Below are 23,643 nucleotides of genomic sequence, written 5' to 3' on the forward strand. Positions count from 1 at the left end.
CCTCAAATATTATTATTAAAAAGGGATCTTTGTTGTTTGCATTTAACTATTTAGATAAAGCAACAGACGAATAATGTTTTGAAAGAGTTTCACTTAACTAGATAAGAATGAGGATAGTGTCTATACTCAATATCTTGTAATAACCTATAATGGAAAAGAATCTAAAAAGGAATATGTATACATATGTGTGTGTATATGTATATATATGTATACACAAAAGAAAAATGAGGATACTGTGTTTGATGGTCCTTATGTTTTTTTTAATTTAATTTAATTTTTTATACAGCAGGTTCTTATTAGTTATCTGTTTTATACATATTAATGTATATATGTCAATCCCAATCTCCCAATCATCCCATCCCCCCCCTTTCCTCCCTTGGTGTCCATATGTTAGTTCTCTACATCTGTGTCTCTATTTCTGCCTTGCAAACTGGTTCATCTGTACCATTTTTCTAGATTCCACATATATGCATTAATATACGATATCTGTTTTTCTCTTTCTGACTTACTTCAATCTGTATGACAGTCTCTAGGTCCATCCAATGGTCTTTATAAATGTTTAAATTATGAATTCCAGCAAAACTGACAAATACTCCACTCTTCCAGTCACATTCATTTTCTTCAAGTGGGATTATATTAATTTAAAAAATATGTCAAGAATTAGTTTTTGAACTTGTAGGAAGTGAAACTCTGCTTCTTTATGTGATTCCTATCTCCTATTTTTTACAAACTTTGAAATTTCCACCTTGTCCTAAGATAACATGGGAATGCTCATGGATCACAATTCATATGATTCTGTTATTACTTACAGGTCTCACCTAAAAAATAAACACAGAGTTAAGAAAGTGGTGCACATTTTATTCTAAACCTATTGCTACTTAGTAAATCACCTTATCAGCAGTGAGATGATATTACATCAGGCAGTGTGTATGTTACCTGAGGGAGTAAATCAGATTATGAAATAGGGTGCATAATTTGGCTTGGAACGGAAACACATCTTTGAAGATACATGATAGAGCTAAGAAAATATGTATTTCTAAAATATTTATGACTAAGTTCTGATTAACTACCAATAACTTGTCATTTTATAAATTCTTCTTCCTTTGAAACCAATGTTTGGAAATATAATAGAAAACCCATATTTCCTCTTTTAAGCTTAACCAACTCTGTTGTGGAAAACTTGCCATAAATAAAATGCACGAATTTCAAGTGTATAGCCAATGAATTCTGATGAATGTATACTACTATTACAAATAAGATATAGAATATTTCCATGACCCGCCTCCCCAATCTTTTTGTACTCTTCCCCAGTCAATCTACCATCCTCCAACCAGGCAACCACAATCAGTAGATTTGATTTCTATCACTATGCATTAGCTTTGCCTGTTCTAAATACATGTATACAGTTGACCCTTGAACAACAAGTGTTTGAACTGTGCGGGTCCACTTATACACAGTTTTTTTTTCAATAAATACTTACTACAGTACTACACAGTTCACAGTTGGTTGAATCCGAGGATGCAGAACCACAGATGTAGAGGAACTGCAGATACAGAAGGCCAAGTATAAGTTATACACAAATTTTTGACTATGCAAAGGGTCAGTGCCCTTAACCCCTGTGTTGTTTCAAGGGTCAGGTGTACTTGGAAGTTTACAGTATGTATTGTTTTATATCCAAAATTCGTCTGTTACAGGAAATGGTTTTGAATGTTGTATTAGTTTGCTAGGGCTGCCATAACAAAGTACCACAAACTTTAACAGAAATTTACTGTCCCACAATTGTGGAAGCTAGAAGTCTGAAATCAAGGTGTCTGTCATGCTTGGTTCCTTTTAAAGGCTGTGAGGGAAAATCTGTTCTATTCCTTTCTCTTAGATTCTAGCAGCCTTCAGAGTTGTTTGGATTGTAGATGATGTTCTTACTGTGCTTCACATTGTCTTCCTTCTGTGCATGACTGTCTTTATGTCCAAATTTTCTCTGTTTATAAGGACACAATCATATTGGGTTAGGGTCTACATGAATCACCTCACTTTAACTTGATAATCTGCAAAAAACCTAACAAATAGGCTCACATTCACGAGTATTTGAGGCTAGGACTTCAAAATTTTTTTTTTTTTTTTTTTTTGCGGTACGCGGGCCTCTCAGTGTTGTGGCCTCTCCCGTTGCGGAGCACAGGCTCCAGACGCGCAGGCTCAGCGGCCATGGCTCACGGGCCCAGCCGCTCCGCGGCATGTGGGATCCTCCCGGATCGGGGCACGAACCCATGTGCCCTGCATCGGCAGGCGGACTCCCAACTACTGCGCCACCAGGGAAGCCCCAAAATATTTTTTAATTGAGATATAATTGTCATATAACACTGTAAGTTTAAAGTGTAAAAATGTGTTGTCTTGATACATTTAGATATAGCAATATGATTGCCACTGTAGCATTAGCTAACACTCCTATCGTGTCACGTACTTCTCATTTCTTTTTTGCAGTGGGAATAATTAAGATCTAGTCTCTTAGCAACTTTGTTGTTTATAGTACAGTATGGTTGTCTGTAATCACTACATTGTGCATTAGATCTCCAGGACTTATTTATCTACTAGTTGCAGGTTTGTACCCTCAAACAACATCTCCCCACTTCCTCCACCCCTCAGCCCCTGGTAACCACCATTCTGCCCTCTATTTTTATGAGACAATTTCCTAGGTACTTTGCATTTTCAGATAAGGAAAAAAATGAGGAAGAATTAAGGAAGGAAAGGAAAATTGAAATGAATCCTCCAGGCAATGTAGACTTTCAAGTTTGGAAGAATGAATAAGAAGCAAAAGAACAGAAAGGAAAAGTCACTCAGGGGTTTTAGCTATGAGAGAGAGGAGAGGGTGAGGGAGAAGGGGAGGGAAGAGAGAGAAAGGATAGTTCAGTCACTTTCCTCCTATAGAGGTATTTCTGACTTTCAAACACAGAATGCCTGGCATGGCACTGAAGAGATGAGAAAAGCTTGTAGGATAGCTCAGTTAGAGTGCAAAGCAAAGAAATCCAGAGGTGAAATTAAAGATCAAGGAGTTCTCCTTGGCAACCAGAAAAAAGCTGGAAACAGAGTTATAAAGCTCCAAAACCACTCTAGTGCTAAAATCCATGTCTTACTGAATAGGAAACTCCCAACCATGCTCTCAAAGCATTTGAAACTGTGGTGAACTGAATCACAATAATACAATACTGTAAAATTCCTAGAAGATGACATAAGAGAAAACCTAGATGACTTCAGGTGTGGTGGTGCTTTTTTACATACAACAGATTTGCAAAAGACAAATCTGATAAAGGATTGTTATCCAAAATATACAAAGAACTCTTAAAACTCAGTAATTTAAAAAATGATTAAAAATGGGTCAAAGACCTTCACAGACACCTCACCAAAAAAAGATATGCAGATGGCAAATAAAATATGAAGAGATATCCCACATCATATGTCGCCAGGGAAATGCAAATTAAAACAATGAAATGCTACTACACATCTATTAGAATGATCAAAATCTGTAACACTGACACCAAGTGCTGAAGAAGAAGTGGTACAACAGGAACTCTCACACATTCCTGGTGCAGCCACTCTGATGGTTTTTTAGAAAACTAAACATGTTTTACCATACAATCCAGCAATTGCATTCCTTGGTATTTACCCAAAGGAGTAAAAAATACATGTCCACACAAAAGCCTGTACATGGATGTGTATTGCAGCTTTTTTCATAATTGCCAAAACTTGGGAACAACGAAGATGTCCTTCAGTAGGTGAGTAGATAAACTGTGGTATACCCAGACAATGGAACATTATTCTGTGCTAAAAAGAAATGAGCTGCAAAGCCTTGAAAAGACATGGAGGAACCTTAAAAACATATTAAACGGAAGAAGTCAATCTGAAAAAGCTACATACTGTATGATTCCAGCTCTATGACATTCTTGAAAAAACAGAACTATGGAGACAGTAAAAAGATCAGTGATTGCCAGGGAAGGGCTGAGGAGAGATGAATAGGCAGAGCACAGAGGATTTTTAGGGCAGTGAAAATACTCTGTATGATTCCAAAATGGTGAATATATGTCATTATATATTGACATATATAATGACATATATAATGTATAATACCAAGAGTGAACCCTAATGTAAGCTATGAACGTTAGGTGATTATGATGCGCCAAAGTAGATTCATCTGCTGTAACAAATGTACCACTTTGGTAAGGGGTGTAGATGATAGAGGAGGCTCTGCATGTGTGGGAGTAGTTGGTATATGGGAAATCTCTGTACCTTCCTCTCAATTTTGTTGTAAACCTAATACTGCCCTAAAACAATAAGATATTTTTTAAAAAGTTTATTAAAAGTTAGGCTGGTTTCTCCTCACCCCAATTTATGCCAGGTGGGTTCTTCTATTTACTTTTCTGTTGATGGGGGAAGAAGGGGGACACCTCTGTATATCCTCTCTTTCATCAAGGACTGTCATTATGTGGAATATAGTTCCATTAAGTTTATTTGTATTTTCAGCATTATGATGTTGTTATTTTTAAAAATATATAATTTGTAGCTTATCCAGCATATTTAATTGTTAGGGTGTGAATGTTTTTTGTAACTGTTTATATCCACACCAGAGTACTATTTATAAACATATTAAAACACAATGAAATATTTTATACCTACCCACAGATATACCATTTCTGTTGCTTTTTATGCATCTATAAAGATTCAAGTTCTTCTGGTAATGAAAATTTCAGTTTGTTTCTCTCAAAACGTTTTTATTTTACTTTCATAATTTATGAATATATAAACCCCCACCCAGTTTGGCAGGCCTTTCTTTTTCTGGAAGCTCTTTAAAGAGATTTCTCATTGTCTTCCATCTTGCTTTATTCCCAAAGAGAAATCAGTGAGGAGTCAGACATTATTTTTATTTTTATTTTGTTCACCATATCTTTTTGTAATGTGTCCTATTTTAGGGACTGCTCTTAAGATTGTTTTTCCTCTTTCTTTGGTTATCTGCAGTTTGATTGTGTTGTGTCTTTGTGGGTTTTTCTTGTTTTCAGCTTGGATTTTTCGGGTTGTTTTTTATCACAAATTTGAAAAAAAGAAGTTGCCTTTATTTCTTCAGATATATTTCTACATTACAGCTTTCTTCTAATACTCCAATTATATGTATGTTTGACTTTTTAATATTTTTCCACAAGTCACTGAGTTTTTGTTCACTTTTTTCCCCATCAGTGTTTCAGTATAGTTAGTATCTATTGTTCTGTCTCTATGTACAGAGATTACTGGTGTTCTTTTGATAACTCTCTCATTTCTGGTACTTTGCCCCATAAAGTCAAGCCACCTGAGACTCTGCACTCCGATCTCAGTTCTCTTCAATTGAATAAGACTCTTCATGCTTTGCCTTGTTTTCCCTCCTTGTGATGTGGTTTGGAAAGTGTCTCTAGGGATCAATGATAGGGTTCATTTTTTTTAATTCACTTTTTCAAGGAACACAGTTCTCTGCTTCCTTTTCTCCAATGTCTGAAACAGACATTTTACATATTTTTGTACAGTTTCTTTTTTTTGTTTGTTTTTTTTAAATTTTGCTTATTACTGAAAGGCTAAGTACTAGTTATTCTGTCATGAACAGAAGAGTAAGACTATTTCATTTGCTGAGAATGACAGTTCATATTCATTACAACCACATTTAATATGACATAAAATAGGCATAAAATAAACCTATAAGAATAGGTTTTATTTAGAAAACTAGGTGCATCATTTCTAGAATAATTATGTATTTCATATTTTCATCAATTAAACATTTAAGTGATTTTCTGCAGCTGTTTTCCCTTTTGGTGTTTAAAATTACACGTACTTTTTGAGAATTTTAATCATGTATGCGTTAGTATTGTTATTTATTTATTTATTTTTCTGTACGCGGGCCTCTCACCGTTGTGGCCTCTCCCGTTGTGGAGCACAGGCTCCAGACGCGCAAGCTCAGCGGCCGTGGCTCAACGGGCCCAGCCGCTCCGCGGCATGTGGGATCCTCCCGGACCAGGGCGCAAACCTGTGTCCCCTGTATCGGCAGGCGGACTCTCAACCACTGCGCCACCAGGGAAGCCCAGTATTGTTATTTTTGATGATTATTTTCAAGAGCAAATACTTAAGATCAAGATAGAAATGAAACTGTCAAGTTTTTAAAAAATAAATTTGAATAAATACAAGTGCACTAAGTTTTTTTCAGAAAAGGAAAATGGAATATGACATCTTGGACTCACTGTCAAGTATTTTGATGACTGCTTTCCATAAATTATCTTCAAAAATCCACATTATATCACATGAAACATTCTAATAGTTAAGGAGCTCAGAGCATTTGTGGTAAATTTTCAGCCTTTTTTATATTTGAGAACAGGATCCTGTATTTGCAGCTAGGATGTGGAGGTTGTACTATTTTCAAGATAGTTCGTAAAGATGAATAAAATTTAATTAACAATTAATTACTTTCAAGTATCTTGCCACAAGGTTAACAAATACAAATATTGTCTCTTTTTGTTTATGCTCAGACTAGTAAATTGAAATACTTGCAAATCTCTAAATATGTCTAAGCTTTTGAATTTACAAGATGTCTTTTGGAGGTTTAGTGGAAATTTTCCTGAGCTCCCACCCTCCAGTCTGGGCTGAATGTCTCTTTTTTGTGAACCCAGGGAGTGCCCTGGACATATTTCAAAAATAGCACTTAATTGACAGAATTATAATAATCTGTTGACTTCTTTGTTTTCACCAGTTGATTTTAAATCTCATGAGGTCATGAATGGTATATTTTTTTTATCCTAGGGTCTACTACACAGACAATACAGAGTTAATATTTTATATTTGGTTAAATAAGCAAGTGAATAAATTGGTTCTATATTCTAATTTGCATAAAAAAGATTATTTTAGTAGGAATATGAACTTCACTCAAATGACTGGATGCTAACACTATATTTTGTGTCTTCTCTTACAGGCTCTTAAAACTGATCTACAATGGAAAAATTTCTTTTTTATCTGTTTTTCATTGGCATAGCAGTGAAAGCTCAGATCTGTCCAAAGCGTTGTGTCTGTCAGATTTTGTCTCCTAATCTTGCAACCCTTTGTGCCAAGAAAGGGCTTTTGTTTGTGCCACCAAACATTGACAGAAGAACTGTGGAACTGCGTTTGGCAGACAATTTTGTTACAAATATTAAAAGGAAAGATTTTGCCAATATGACCAGCTTGGTGGACCTGACTCTATCCAGGAATACAATAAGTTTTATTACACCTCATGCTTTTGCTGACTTACGGAATCTGAGGGCATTGCATTTGAATAGCAACAGATTGACTAAAATTACAAATGATATGTTCAGTGGGCTTTCCAATCTCCATCATTTGATACTGAACAACAATCAGCTGACTTTAATTTCTTCTACAGCATTTGATGATGTCTTTGCCCTCGAGGAGCTGGATCTGTCCTATAATAATTTAGAAACAATACCATGGGATGCTGTTGAGAAGATGGTTAGCTTGCACACCCTCAGTTTGGATCACAATATGATTGATAACATTCCTAAGGGGACTTTCTCCCACTTGCACAAGATGACTCGGCTAGATGTAACATCAAATAAATTACAGAAGCTACCACCTGACCCTCTCTTTCAGCGAGCTCAGGTCCTAGCAACCTCAGGAATCATAAGCCCATCTACTTTTGCATTAAGTTTTGGTGGAAACCCTTTGCATTGCAACTGTGAATTGCTGTGGTTGAGGCGTCTGTCCAGAGAAGATGACCTGGAGACCTGTGCTTCCCCAGCACTTTTAACTGGCCGCTATTTTTGGTCAATTCCTGAGGAAGAGTTTTTGTGTGAGCCTCCTCTCATTACTCGTCATACACATGAGATGAGAGTCCTGGAGGGTCAGAGGGCAACCCTGAGGTGCAAAGCCAGGGGAGACCCCGAACCTGCAATTCACTGGATTTCTCCTGAAGGGAAGCTTATTTCAAATGCAACAAGATCTCTGGTGTATGATAATGGAACACTTGACATTCTTATAACAACTATTAAGGATACAGGAGCTTTTACCTGCATTGCTTCCAACCCTGCTGGGGAAGCAACACAAATGGTGGATCTTCATATAATTAAGCTCCCTCACTTACTAAACAGTACGAACCATATCCATGAGCCTGATCCTGGTTCTTCAGATATCTCAACTTCTACTAAGTCAGGTTCTAATGCAAGCACTAGTAATGGTGATACTAAAATCAGTCAAGATAAAATTGTGGTGGCAGAAGCAACATCATCTACGGCACTGCTTAAATTTAATTTTCAAAGAAATATCCCGGGAATACGTATGTTTCAAATCCAGTACAATGGTACTTATGATGACACCCTTGTTTACAGGTAAGAAAAATTAAGCAAATTTTTGTACTTGCTGTGCCTCTTAGTGTAGGACTTGATAATCTACTACTGATTTTTTTCAATCAGCAGTGCTACTCTGTGTTGTAATTAAAGTACTCCACTTTTTAAAGTATATAATGTAAGGCTTGTGAAAGGTGAATACATGTGGAGAAATATTTTGAATGCTGTTATTTTCAGAGAGTTCAAATTTATATTTAATATTATGCTTACTTACTTTTTCCCCCTCATCTAAGAGATGTGACTATCAGAGAACAAGATTGATTTATCTTAAAAATTCAAAAACATACCAGAACTTACACATCCACATGAGTGTTCTTTCCTTCAAGGAAGTCACATTGGGAGGCTATACTATTATCCCAATAATGCTGCCATTGCTCAAAGCATTTTTGGAATTATCTTTAGAACCTTCGTCATACTATTTTGAATATCCTCAGTGGTGGCAAATCTTCGTCTTTTGAGGGTGAATTTGAATTTTGGAAACAAGCAAAAGCCATTTGGAGCCAAGTCTTGTGAATAAGGTGGGTGATCAAGATGGGTATTGCCATTTTTGGTCAAAAATAGGATGTAACTATAAAATAATGAGACTGATTTTTTGAGTGATTGAGTTATGTGTGTGTGTGTGTTGTCTCATATACACTGGTTCTTAAGACAGTTCCAAAGAGAAAGTTTATAAGTATTTTGAGCAGTGAAAGTATCAGTGGAGTTAAATATGTAATCTCTGGGTAAGGATATTTGTGGAGAATTTACATCTGACTAAAGAATTTCTGGTATGTTTTTCTAAAGTTCAGCCTCATTGATTTATAGTCACATCTTGTCCAATTTTCAGTTGGAAATATACATTTTTACCTCTCCATATAATTTTACTCATGATAGACTATTGTTACTCCTAGGAAATGATGTAAAATCATGGCTTTGAAATATACATGTGTATACGTGTATATATATATATATATGTATATATATATATACAAATATATATATTTTGCCTTTCAGCTTTTCTGAAATAAGGTAAAATCAGATTTTATATATCCAGATGAATTCTTGAAGATAATTTGATTTTTGCTCATGTATGGAAATGAGAGAAATTTTTTTTAAAAATAAGCTTGGGCTGGTAGGAAAAAACAAAACTGACCTAGCTAACCATGTGACCGATGCTGGGCAAGGTTCTACTTGGCTGAGTTTTAATTTTCTCATCTTTAAAAGGAAGAGATTAGAGTAAATGGTTTCTAATATTCCTCTCATCACTAAATGTATGGGGATGTAGACTGCGATGCGTGTATATTAGCATATAGTAGTTTGCTGTTGTCATACTCAGCTTTTCACTTAGGCTATGGATTATTTAACCCGTTGTCAAAGATGAGCATCTACCCCTACCCCTTACTTTCCTGTAGGTACTAGACATTCTATATACTTTAAACGTTAGCTCTGTAAAATAGGTCAGTTTCTATTTTCCAAATTCCAAGATTTTAATCCTTCCATGACAAGTAAATTCTCTTATGACCCTGAGGAAATTGCTTGAATTCCTGACCTTAATGTTTGTCATGTGTAAAATGGTGATAATGCCTACCTCATAAGTCATTGTAAAAATGAAATCATAATGCATATAAAGTGCTTAGTAATGCCTGGCATTTCTTATGCACTCACTAAATGGTAGTGATCTCAACCACAATACATACTCGAGCCTAAAAGTTTCTTGGTACATTTAGAACACATTATTTAGGTTATATAATAGATTAGCATTGCCAAGTCTTGAAATTTCTAAAACTCTTTCAGAGAAAAAAGAGAGTTTCAAGCCTATTTTCCAAATTAAATCTTAGTCATATATGGTTGCTACTGAGTAGAACAAGGTAGTGAATAGGAGCCACAGAAGACTTTAGTGATACAGTGGATTCAGAGGTGTCTTAAACTCTTATCAAACTTTACAAACTATGTTGTGAAAGTAATTTCATCGGCCCACAATGGGGAGGATAAGGGATTTATGCTCTGGTCAACAGCTTTGCCCTGTTCATGATTCTAGGATAATATTACGCATCAACCTCATTTATAGATAAAAGCATACTGGGAACCAAGTGTTGAAGACATAAGAGAGGGTTGAGATCTGTAAATAAAGTACTTTAATCTTAGTAATTATCTTAGTTATTAAAGATAGATTTAATGGGTACCATTCCATAGTAGCTTATAACTGATTTGAAAAAGAAATACTCTGAATTTCATTTCCATTCTGGGTTCTAATGTGATTGTCAGTGTTTTCCCTTCCTTCAAATTGGCTTTTAGTCACAGAGGTGTTGTAAGTGCTAAATGGATTTGTTTAGTAGTCAGATAATGTCACAGTCACGCCTTTCAAAAGTAATTTGTCATAAATGATTTTTTTAGCAGTGGCTTTTATTAGGAATTCTGCTTTGCCAAGCAATGTAATTAGTAAGCTTGTCAAGACATAGTGCAGGCACCATTAATATGATGCAGAATCCAACAATTACTTTTAGCCATTTTAACTGGGTAAATATAAGATTAGATCATTTTCTCATATTTCATATGTTATAAACGTGCTTATCTTAATGAGTACTAAAATGAAACAGAACTAAAGTCATAATGATTGTGTGTGTATCTGTTTTGTTTTGTTTTTAATATTAACACAAATTCCATTGTCCCTCAGAATGATACCTCCTACGAGCAAAACTTTTCTTGTCAATAACCTGGCTGCTGGAACTATGTATGACTTATGTGTCTTGGCAATATATGATGATGGCATTACTTCCCTCACTGCCACAAGAGTCGTGGGTTGCATCCAGTTTACTACGGAAGACGATTATGTGCGGTGCCATTTCATGCAGTCCCAGTTTTTGGGAGGCACCATGATTATTATTATTGGTGGAATCATCGTAGCCTCTGTGCTGGTTTTCATCATCATTCTAATGATCCGGTATAAGGTTTGTAACAATAATGGGCAACACAAGGTCACCAAGGTCAGCAACGTCTGCTCTCAAACTAATGGGGCTCAAATACAAGGCTGCAGTGTGACGCTGCCCCAGTCCATGTCCAAACAAGCTGTGGGACACGAAGAGAATGCCCAGTGTTTTAAAGTTGCCAATGACAATGTGATACAATGTTCAGAAACTTGTTCAAGTCAGGACTCCTCTACCACTACCTCTGCTTTGCCTCCTACCTGGACTTCAAGTACTTCTGTGTCCCAAAAGCAGAAAAGAAAGACTGGCACGAAGCCAAGTACCGAACCACAGAGTGAAGCTGTCACAAATGTTGAGACCCAAAACACTAACAGGAACAACTCAACTGCCTTGCAGTTAGCTAGTCGACCTCCTGATTCTGGCACAGAGGGACCCACATCTAAAAGAGCACATTCAAAGCCAAGTAAGTTTCTCACTTTGCCTGCTGAGAGATCCAGAGCAAGGCACAGGTACTCCCTGAATGGAGAATTAAAGGAATGCTATTATTATATTAACTCACCGAACACATGCGGACTGTTTTCTAAAAGAAGCATGTCTATGAATGCGATGTTAATTCAGTCCAACAGTTCTGATGGGCATAGTGGAAAAGCAACTCTTTCAAATTCTGAGTGGATATTGGAAAGCACTGTGTAACCTATTATTTCTTTTTAATGAAAAAATTATTTTGAGAACTCACATAGGAAATTGGAATTTGAAATCCCAGTCTTATCTCTCTGATTCATGGCTAACAGAGCCATGGCATATAAACCCTCTAGGGTATAGTTACTTCATATATACATGGATATATATGAAGTAACTTCATATATATCCATGTATATATGAAGGTCATACATATAAAATTGTTTAGGGAAAAAGCATGACAGCAGTGCCTTCCCCATTCTAGGACCAGCTACCAGGTTCTGCAATAGCAGACCACAAAATAAAAGTTGTCATATGAAAAAAAAAGTCTTGCATAAATAATGATATTTCCTCCAGTCTTACAAAGTACCACCTATGGATGATTGGTATTTTTCAATGAGTAGATTGTATATTTTCTTTCAATGACAGTGGTGTTTGTTTTTAGGCAAATATTTTAGAGAACAGCTCTGTGTTGTCATGTTGTTTAAAATAAAATAGTCAAGTATACCGAGACAGTGTTAAAATAAGTACCCTTCTAATCAACATTCTTGGTTCAGGTGCCTTAATGGGTCTAAGATATTTCTCATCTATGACACAGCTTTTTCAGTGGGAAGCAGAAGAAAATGCAATTGATTTTTCATTTGGCAAAAAATGCCAATTCAGTTTTAAGTCACAGGCCAGTTTTAAGTCATATGCATCTGCCTGGGCTTATGAAGGTGTTTTCATTCATTCAGTACACATTTGGTGACCAAATGAGCTTTATATTTTTCTTAATGCAAGTTAAATAGGGAAACAAAAATACAAAACTGCCTTTATCAAAGGAATATTTATTTTTATCACCAAGTTAAATAAAAATCTTCTAATAGAGTTCTTATTACATTTATAAGCAATATAAAGTCATTGCTCATTAACCAGATAGTAGTTTCATTTTTGCCTTCTGCTCTGTAATTCTGAATTTGAATGTTTCTCTCTGAGTAAATGTATTTATTATTTGAACCAAAACTTGTGATGAAATTTAATTAGAAATTATACAGCTTAGTGGGAATATGTCATTTAAAAAAGGATTTTTAATTTAGTCAGACCGTAATATTGCTCCTTGATAATATGACATTCTTGGACAGTCACTGAAATCAAGGTCTATAGAGAAATGTTCTATCTACTTGCTGAAATTTTTTACAATATTATATGGTAACTTAATGGTGTTTAATTAAAGATCAGTAAACAGGACTTTGGGGGTTTTTTGTTATTGTTTTATTTTTGGGGTTTTTTTTTGAGAATAAGGTTCATGTGGGAACGTTGCACAAAAAATTTTAGCCATAATACAATAAGATACGGACTTTATGTAAATTACTCCCTGGGAGTAAGTTAAACACACAGTAAAAGTTTAGTAACTCTTTCAGATTACTTGAAATACCATTTAAAACACAGGTGAAGAATGTCCGTTATTGGTTTAATTTCCTCTTGTTGGAAGCATTTATAAAATTTTCAGTTAATTTCAACTTGACCAAGGCACTTATTATACATGATTTATCGTAATGACATTCAAAAGTGGATTAGATTAAAGCAGTCAGAGATGACTTTCTGAGCAACTCATGAAAAAATTTGTCTAATGGGCTTTCATTACCTTAGGTGTTTCCTAAATGCCTTTCCTGCCCTGCTTCTTTTTCTGAAGTTTGTCTTTCACATTTCTAAAATATAATCAGCCTTCCTGGTATATAGTTCTTGTAAAGAATAAATGAGATCACATGTGTGGTATTATTTTGTAAAATCAAAGCATTGCTCAAAGTGAAGTGTATTTTCAACACTATGTCTGTAATAATGCTCTAATCCCAACTAAACATTTTTAATTAACACCAGTTACTTAATTCTTCATGAAGTGCTGATTGACAAAGGCATATTATTTTTCACCTTCCTAGTTTTTACCTGCATGGTATTAAAATATCCTGAATATATAAAAGATTTCAAAACTTAAAGAAATGAATCCCCAAACAAGGAATCTCTGGCACAATGAACATTGTGGTCAAGGGGGCGCTGAAATCACACAGAACAGGCAGCAGCTTAGTGTGTCTACTCCAAGCTACTGATTAACTTATGTTCTATTTTCCAGTTGCCTGGATTTTTAAAAATCAATTTCCTGCTTATGCTTCTAATGAAACTTTAATTAAATATATTTTATTTCTCATAAACATTTAGAACTCATAATATCTAATCATGTGAAATTTTATTCTGTTTGACTAAAGCCATTTAAACCATTTAAATTGTTATTGCTTTTACAAGACTCTTTTTAGGGTGAATTAACCAAATGCTTGAACACTTGTTCTACAGGTGTTAAGAAGGCCTGTGTTCCTCTCTTTCAAAAAGTTTATATTTGAACAAAATATGTGAACAAAACTTGGCCTATCAAGAGGGTCAGATGTTATTTGGTGTTGTTGATAAGTATATGAAAAATGTTTTGCTCAGGGCAGTTTCAGTGTGAAGTGGCTGAAAGATAAATCTATGGGAAGGTTGGGGGTGATTAAAGGTGCCTGGTATAATATCCAAAATGCAGTAGTTACTCAGATGAATGAATGAGCAAATGGATAGATGAATAAATAAGTGAATGGAGCCAGGGAAGAAAGCTCAATATTAAGAACTTTGATTAATTAGCACAATGGAGATTTGTGATCCAGATATTATATTACTATAAGCAAGAAATTCTGTCCCTCTTGTTGTTTTTCTTTCTGTCATTTCTTACATTCCTTATTTAACCAACTACATATATGTGATTCAAAGCATATGGTTTTGCTGTTTGTTGTTGCTGACTGTGTATAGGTTGTATATATTGTTTTTGCTTCCTTGTTCTTAATTATTCTTCTTTAATTTTTAGTCATTTTACACTATGGTTTCAGTTTGTTCACTAACAAACTGACAAATAATATATTTACAGATATTTACTCCAAACTTTTTTTAAAATTATATGTATTTCTGTGTTACTTTTTGTTTTGGATAATTGTCCCCCAATTTGAAAATGTCAAACTATTATTAAAGTAGGTCTTTTTAAAGAAAAGTATATATAATAGATAAGTTCCATAAAGGAATAGTGAAGCATCTGAAGTAGGCTCAAAATCCTAAGAAGTAATGAAGTTTGGTTTGATGAATATTATTGATTTTTAGTTTACAAATAGATTAGCACAGAGGTACATTAAATACAATCATTTTAATTAGATACAATAACACCTTTGCTGAGAACAACACATTTTCTACATTTTTTTTCTAACCATTAAATGTATTAGTTAAGTTGAGGTCACAGTAAGCTTTTTTATGCTTTTAGACAGTTGATTTTAGCTACTTTGCAGATATAGTTCACTAAAAAAGTTTTAGAATATAAGTTTTTGAGCTATTGTAAGCCACCTATAGACATAACAAGTTTACTACCTGAATGATACATACTTTCTCCACAAGAATTTAAAGAATTTTTTTAAATTATATGTCTTCCATTGTCTACAGGAATCTTCTTTATTTCATGAAGTATTTTCTGCTTTGCCTTAAAGCACTCAAAAAGTACTTCCAAACTAAATTTTAACTATTTTATTTGCTTATATTACTGTAAGGAAATTAATATTCATTTATAAAACTAAAAAATTAATAAAACAATTATCACAAAGTTCACATCAATAGCCTTTTACTTCCTAAATTTTAGTATTTCCCCCTCTGTTTATTCATAATAATAAAGTTAAAAACAATCATTAAAATGCCAGTAGTTTAAAAAATTTCAAAAACATAAAGCATCTTCTTGTACAAGAATTGTGAAAGTAAATGGGGTGTTTCTTCCAAAGAAGACTTCAGATACGAGCCCGTTTTCTTCTCGGTGTGGCAGAATTCCAACTACATTTTATAATGATAAGCAAGCAGTGTTCATTTATTTTAGACAGAATGAAGACTATGTACCCCCTTTCCCTTGCTCAGCCTTCCCTTGAGTCTCAGGAAGAGTCGAATCTTTCCACTTCAACAGCATATGTGGAAGCTTCTGTGTGTGAGTGTGTGTAATGTGTTTTGGGGAAAGGACTTCAGCCCAGAGGTGGATTGGATGGGAATAGGATTTTTCTTATCTTCCTCCATTGGTAATAAAACACTAATAATCATAATGACAATTTACCTTATAGTGTTTGTGTGTTCAGTGTTAGTTGAGGTAAATTTATGGATAAAAAATATCTCACTTTTAAAATTTCATAGAGGAGAGAGAAAATAACCAAAATTAATGACTGGAATTTTAAATATAATTGTTTCAGAGCTCTGTCTTTCATATTACTCAGTCCTTTCCCTCCCATGCTAGATAAATACATGCTGGGATTACAAATACAATTAGTTTTGTCAGGTTTGGGATAGGTTGTTTGTTTGTTCGTTTTTTGCAACAGAAACCATCCTTTTAGCAGTACAGAATAAAGAATGGTAAACGTATTACTGAGATCGAGTCATCCTAATCGTGGTGTTATCTGAAGGGGGACATAGAAAGTAACAGTTTGTAACTGGGAGTATATTAAAGTATGAAATTACCTCTTTAAGGTAATATTAATGCATCTGCAATTTCATCAAATATCATAAATATTCAATATAAAATAATCAGTGTACCACTGTCTTCTGATTTTTTCAGCTATTTCAAAGTCAAAATTTAGGATCTAAAGTTACCATCAACGTGAAGGGACTTATGGAATATACTATGTGGGCTCTACCATAATGTAATTGCCTAATTTTTTTTTCTTCTGTATAACGTGAACATGTCTTGTTATTGCTTTCATGTAAAACCTAATCTCCAGAGGTCATTGTAAATTTATATGAATATTTATGCTGGAGGTTTTATCAAAAAGTATTTTGTACTGTTCTCATCACACTCACCTGTGAACCCTTAGAATGACATTTTCCTGAGACACCTAATTTTTTCTTATAATTGTGTCCCTTCTTAATGACTAGAGTATTTGCTTTAAAATAGGACATTTGGGAGGAAATAGAATGTGTACTGTACAGGGCTATTTAATGATATTAAACATTTATAGCCAATTGGAATATACATATGAACATTTGAAGGCAGAATGTTTGCATTTAGAACATTACTGTTTTATATAGGGATAAACTGGTATTCAGCAAAACATGCTATTATTATCTTGGGGGTTATTGAATAATGGTTTATATTGCAAATTACTATTTTATACTTTGCGTGGTGAATATGGTAAAACTACATTTCCTGCTTTGGATTGTTTTTCCTTGATGTATCTTTCCATGTTAATCATATGCAACTCTGTGGTCGAAATGTTAACTTTGAGTAAGGAAAATGAATAGAAGCCTGATTCTCTTATTGAACTCTTGCAGGAAACGTGCATTCCGTATTGATAACTACTCATTTTAGTAACTAGAACAATATTTTTAAAAATTCTGCATTTAGAATATTATGTATCGGGAAATAGCCATAGAGAACTATGAAGTATTATAAAATCAATTGCAATTAACCCAATAACTGGTAAGTTGTTATAAAAAATGTGCAGATAACTCTTAGTTAAGATGAATCTTATCAAGGTTTCAGTGAGAAGTATTTTAAGGTCTGTTTCATAAAAAATGAATTGTTCATGACACTGAAAATTTTATTCCCAGATGCTTTGCCGACTAATGTTGACCAGACTGTCCAGGAGACACAGGTGAGATTCTTGTTACCTGTCACATGCTTTGGCACTTAAGTGGGTATATTCTTTTATAAATGAATTTTTAATTTTTATTTTGCTAGTTTATGTAACTTGTTGAAATTTTCCATTAAAACTTACTCAATGCTCAGTGGTAAACAGTGAAGTTCAGTTTGGTTAAGTGAATTTCCAGTTCCTAAATTTAGACATATTTCTGGTTAACCAAATATTTCTGATTCACATTGTAAGAATAAAGGGAATACTAGTGTAACTTTGGAGTCACATTTGTAGTCACGCATGATATCATATGTATTTTTACAAATATTTCCCAACGTGAAGACAGTAGCTTGATAAGAATATATTCACTCCTATCCTTGAGCTCCACATTCTAATAGAAGCTGAGGTAATATATTAGGCCTCACCGAAAGTGGATGAACAGAAGTGTTTCATGTATATGAAATGAATGAAGCCGCTATAAAATGGAACAAAAGACAACACATGAAATGTTCATGGTATTCCTTTTGTCAACAACCAATTACTCTTCTTGGTTTTCTTTTCTTTCTTTCTTTTTTAAGTTTCAAATGAGTATTTGATTCCTGCATTTTAATTGGATCAGAAAGTGTGTTTCCAGAGCAGAATGACACTTTAGCAATCTGTTCAAACATCTGGATGCATCAGCCATTTGCTTAAGATTTGGCACAGAAAAAATATTCTGCTTTTAAAGGTTCTTAGAAAAAGCCATTGATTTATTTGTTGATAGTAAAAATAAGGGTCTTTTTTTTTTTTTAACCATTTCTTATTTAAAAGATAACAATAACTTGGACCATCGTTCTGGGTTTCCCCTAAAGAATTCTATCCCCAAATCAAACAAAATGTTTTTCATCATTTCTTTACTGAATTTAGGGTCCCATTCTTATGTTGCAAAAAAACAAACAGATGGCTCACTAGAAACAATCAATAGCACAGAGTCGGGCACGTACTTGGTGTTAATAGAATTGAACTGACCTGCACGAAGGTGCCTTTTTTCTCTACCACCTTCCCTTTCTTTCTCTCCCTCTCTCCCTTTCTTTCTTCTTCCTTTCTTCCCTCCCTGTCTCCCTCTGTCTTTGATTTGAAAACGTTAATTTATCATATAATTTTGGACACCTGGATGTTCTGAAAGAGAATATCCTTAGAAAGGAATTAAAAAGTCAAGCTTCCCCTATCAGAAGCATGATCCAGAATGGTTCTAAATGTTCTATCAAGATTTGGAAGCAGGAGAATCAATCTGATCATCTTTCAATTACCAATTAAAGCAATTCTCCAAGTATTCATATTTTGTGGGGCATGTTACATATTATTGTGTTTATTTCCTTATTTTACCACAGTGTTAGAAGTCAAGTTTAGAGAAAAGTAATCTCCTTGGGAGTTTGTGTGCTACTTGAGATAGCAAAAGGTTTGCCAATGTGATAAGTACATAAGATTTTTAATAGCAATTTTTCTTTGTCCCAAAGTAATTAGTATTAGAGAACTTTGGAAAATATAGCTTAAAATAAAAAAATAAATGTAAATATGTCATAACCCACCACCCAGATACGAATACTAATAATTTGGTGCATAATCTTTCAGTGATTTGTCGTTTCTGTATGTAGTAAATTCATGTGTACATATGTATGTTTGTATTAGATTTCATAGTGAATGTGCATATGTAGAATATGTCACCTGTTTTTAAAATTTTATGCTGAGTCTTTATTGAGTTCCTTTTTTGAAACATTATGTCATAATATCATAGCAACTTTCCCTCCATGCTTTGGCTATTTTTTTTTTCTTTCTACAAGCATTAGCTAGAAAAATAAATCCACAGGCAAAGAAGAATGTTAACAAAATTTAGTGGTAATACATCATTTACTCATTAGCCAATTTCTTGCTACATTTCTGTTATCAGATTTAAGTCACCATATGACTTCAGTGCAACTATTCTTGTTATTTGATAAATGATTTCTGCAATAGCAGGCTTATCATTTCTACAACTGTCAACACAACCAAACAGTAATGTCCCTTTGAAGAGACTGTGACCTGTGTGCTAGTCTTCTCATGGCTTTTCACACTGTCAGCAGTACCTTACCTTGTGAATGAAGTGAGGTAGAGAGCTGTCAGAGGTTCCTTGTGCTCACAGCTTCTTATTTTTTTGGTGGGGAGGTGGTAGTGGGATAAGGAGGATTATACAATTTTAGTTTAAGTTTATATTCCCTGTAGGATGGTAACACACATGTCTTTTTCCACCCAGTGGCAAAATATATTTTCCAAACATTTGGACATTGCCCATTGCCTTATATGGAGATCAAAATGTTCCTTATGTATATACACAATAAAATAAGCAAAAAAACTTAAAACACATTTTTAATATATTAAAAAAAAGGTTTCCTAGGTGACAGTAGTAGTTCTTTTAGACAAACTATTAATATATAAGTGAATAAAGAGTTAGTGTTGATTAGAAATAAACAGCAATATTAAAACAACTATGGGAAAACACAGTTTGGAAATCGTATGAACTAAAAGCTGAGCAGCAAAACAAATGTGTGTATATGATTCAGATATGTTTCCAATGTTTTCTGTACAAACAAGAATGGCCAATATAAAATATTTGGCTCTGTAGGGTTTCTTCCACCTATGATATTACCTTCAAGTAAATTAAAAAAAATATAAGAGTAATAGAATAGACATTGTAAATAAAAATAATAATGAGTAATAGAATAGACATTGTAGAAAACATTTAACTATTTTTATAATAATTAAAGCATACTTTTTGACGTATTTATTTGAACATTACAGAAAATCAGAAAAAAATATATAGAACCCTAGTGTCAGCAATGACCTTTAGAAATCATTTCCTTCTTTTTAGATATCCTAACTATAAAGATAAAAAATCTCTCATGGGTCTTAATTACATTCAGAGTAAGAGCAATAACAGTTTCCCAGATCCATTCAATGTCGGGGTATATTTTTCTTCCTCTAATGTTGGCGTAGCTTTAATTTCTCCTTTTATTTGTAGTACCATTGATAAGATTGTGCAGTGTTTTGCATGGTACCCTTTCACTGTCAAATGAGGACCATTGACAAAACATCCTGAACCTACCCCAAATTCATTATTTTTAGTTCTTATAACATTTTAGCATAGTTATTATAGTCTATCTTGTTTTTTCTTTGTGATGCTCTTGTAATTTTGTGTTCCACATTTAGATCTTTATGGAATCATTATGCTTGTTTATTGATAAGTAAAAAGTGTTATTTTGAATCTTACATATAAAATTTTTATTCAACTTCATATTACGTCATCGTTTCAATAATGGCAGATTCGGGGCAGACAAATTCACACCATTGTTCCCAAAACTGATTGCTATTTCCTAATCTTCAAAATAACAAGTTTTTTATAAACCATAATCCCACAGTTTGTTAATGTTATTATGTAATGTGAAATTGAACCAAAAACTCTTTAAACTATGTCAGCTTATAGAATCATTAACTTGATATTAAAAGAAAGTTTGTTATTCTGGAAGGATTTATTATTTCCAAAGTCAAACTAATTATACTGTCCACAATATTTTTCTTCTAGGTATATTTAGTCTTTTCTATATTACTACTTCCTGAAATGAAATTTGGTGTAGTACAATCACTTTTTTTAATCAAAGGGAACATATTACTGGATATACAAAAATAAATAAAAATCTTGTTGATAACCAATTTCACCAAAATAAGCTGTGCTGTGAATCCAATAGCGAGGAATTTAGCTATTTCCCATTGTAGTTTAAAGTGATTTTTGTAATGTTTTCCTTAGAATGAATATTCCAGGTAAAGTATGCTAGGGATGTCTATATTTCAGTAGTTTCCAAGTAATTATTTTTTAAAAATCAGATACACATCTATTATCTATTAACAATCTTCAAACATCCAGTGATTCTTTGTTCAGTAATTCTCAAAAATTATCGTTTATCTCAAAAATAACTTCACTTATTCCGATTAACTATTTTGAAATATTTTCTTAAGTAAAATATCTCTATAGTATTTTGCCTACCCTTACCACACAAAATTATCCAAATATGTCCTATATCAACACTTTGATATAGAATATTTGAAGTTAAGAAGCTATTTTTCATCATTCATTTGTTCCATGCATTTTATAACCCTCAAATTGTAAACATGTAGTTGTTCTTGAATGGAAAGGAGAAAAAATACTTCTATTTCATATTATGCAATTGTATATTTCTCAAAAATTATTTTCTATCTTATTGAAGTATAGAATTTATACACATATTTGAAAGTCATGAGTACTGAGAACCCATGTTAGAGAAAAAACATTTTCACAGTTTGTTATTTAAATATTTTTAAATTGTTTTTTATATGATTTTCTTTCAAAATCATGTTAACTATGAAATGCCTTTGCTTGTGAGTTATTGTCAGTTTTCACATTTATTTTATTTGTTCTGTGGTTGAAGAACTAATTAATGTAGATGAATTTATTGTCTTCACTATCAGTAAATGTATAAACTTTATAAAACCTTAATATAATACAAAGCTTCCAAAAGAATATATTAAAAAAGTAGAGATCAAATAGGTTTTAGATATGATGAACAAATTTGATCTAAAATGTTCATATTTAAAAAGCCAATGTGAATATTTGTTAAAGCCTGAATAGCATGCATTAATGAATAAAGTAACTTTTTTTCTCTTAATTTGAGAATATAAATGTGAAAATCAAAGCAAGGAAAAATGCCATTCCTCAATTTGGCTCTGACTTGCATAACTATTTAGTCTTAAAACATTTAGATTCCTTTCTAAAATGAGATTTTTTTAATATATTCAATAATTTGAAATTACCAGGGAACATTTTAAGTGCTGATGTGCATGTCTAAATAGTATCCAGAAATATATCTAGTATTTTGTGGCAATAAGCTCCTACCTGGGTGCTTACAGTTCAGTAACTTCTAGATTGCTAGCCCAGTGATCTTATTAGCTGTGTGTTTTCTTTCTTCTTTTTTTTCTTTTTCTTTTTCTTTCATTTCAGAGGCCGGAGTTAATCTGAAGAGCACCACTTCTCTCTCTCCTGAAAAAACTTGCCACTGATATTTTTACCAGACAAAATTTAAAACTGTTTCAATTCACAAAGGCTAATTGTTGAACTGGTGTCCTAGAAGAAATTGTCCACAGGAGCTGAAGCAGAAGTCTCTGATGACGCGGAACTGGCTCTATCAGACCATGGTTAATTCCCCTTTTAAAACCAAAATTTTTTTTCTTCTGACCTACAAGTATTTTCTTTTAAAGAAGGAAAGAAAAAAGCCTACATTGGCATCGAGTTCTGTATCAATCCATGTTACATTGCCATCCATGATTTAAGACTGTAGAATCTTGAATAATCTATATCACTTTAACAAATAAATGTTTTACTATGACAGAATTTGCACATTGCCTGATTTGTGGAAACCTCAGTTGCTTCAAGTGTGAATGGTGAAGTGATGATTGTAGGAGCTAATAATATTATTTTACATCTATGTAGTACAAAAACCTTAGGGGATCACAAATTGCTTTATAATATTGGAACTAGTTCTTCCATGAGTGAAGTGCACCCACTTCTACCACTTCTATGGGAGAGCAGTACAACTATTTAAACAGCTTTACGGCAATTTTATGCTTCAGTGTAAGACCGAAAGGGATGAGGGATCTCTTCTTCCAGTGGAATTTCAGAAAGTATCAAGGTAGGCATATTGTAATTAATCCAAATTGATTCATTGTTTTTCTGGAGAGCAAGGGCAAAGAGGTTTTAATAATTTAAGGCCTTATGTTTCATTATAAGTGCCCATTTCTCCAATTTTCCATTGGAGATAAAAATATATATAATTCCAGAATAAACAAAGAAGAACATACATCTTATTTAGCACCAGCATGAATAGGAGTAAGATATTTTTGATGGCTAATATATGTTAATACAGTCATATTTAAGCAGTAGTACTCAAACCTAGCAGGCCTGAGTTCAAACCCAGAGATGAGTGA

The 23,643-nt window shown here is 33.6% G+C and overlaps 1 protein-coding gene across 5 annotated transcripts in view; it reads left to right on the top strand.

Annotated features, from left to right (window-relative positions):
- Positions 1-23,050, top strand: part of LRFN5 (leucine rich repeat and fibronectin type III domain containing 5) — a 258,215-nt gene extending 235,165 nt beyond the window's left edge. For 4 of the 5 annotated variants that reach the window (XM_060294775.1, XM_030854849.2, XM_060294774.1 and 1 more), the window contains 4 exons: positions 6,968-8,372; positions 11,044-11,756; positions 17,594-17,637; positions 22,661-23,050. In XM_060294775.1, the coding sequence (XP_060150758.1) occupies positions 6,988-8,372; positions 11,044-11,756; positions 17,594-17,637; positions 22,661-22,678 (2,160 nt within the window). In that variant the 5' untranslated portion in view covers positions 6,968-6,987 and the 3' untranslated portion in view covers positions 22,679-23,050. Of the gene's footprint in view, positions 1-6,967; positions 8,373-8,792; positions 8,909-11,043; positions 11,757-17,593; positions 17,638-22,660 lie in introns of those variants that run through there. The other variant, XR_009563113.1, reaches the window with a different exon arrangement.
- Positions 23,051-23,643: the final 593 nt, after the last annotated feature.

The sequence above is a fragment of the Globicephala melas genome, chromosome 2 (assembly GCF_963455315.2).
Source record: "Globicephala melas chromosome 2, mGloMel1.2, whole genome shotgun sequence".
NCBI lineage: Eukaryota > Metazoa > Chordata > Mammalia > Artiodactyla > Delphinidae > Globicephala > Globicephala melas.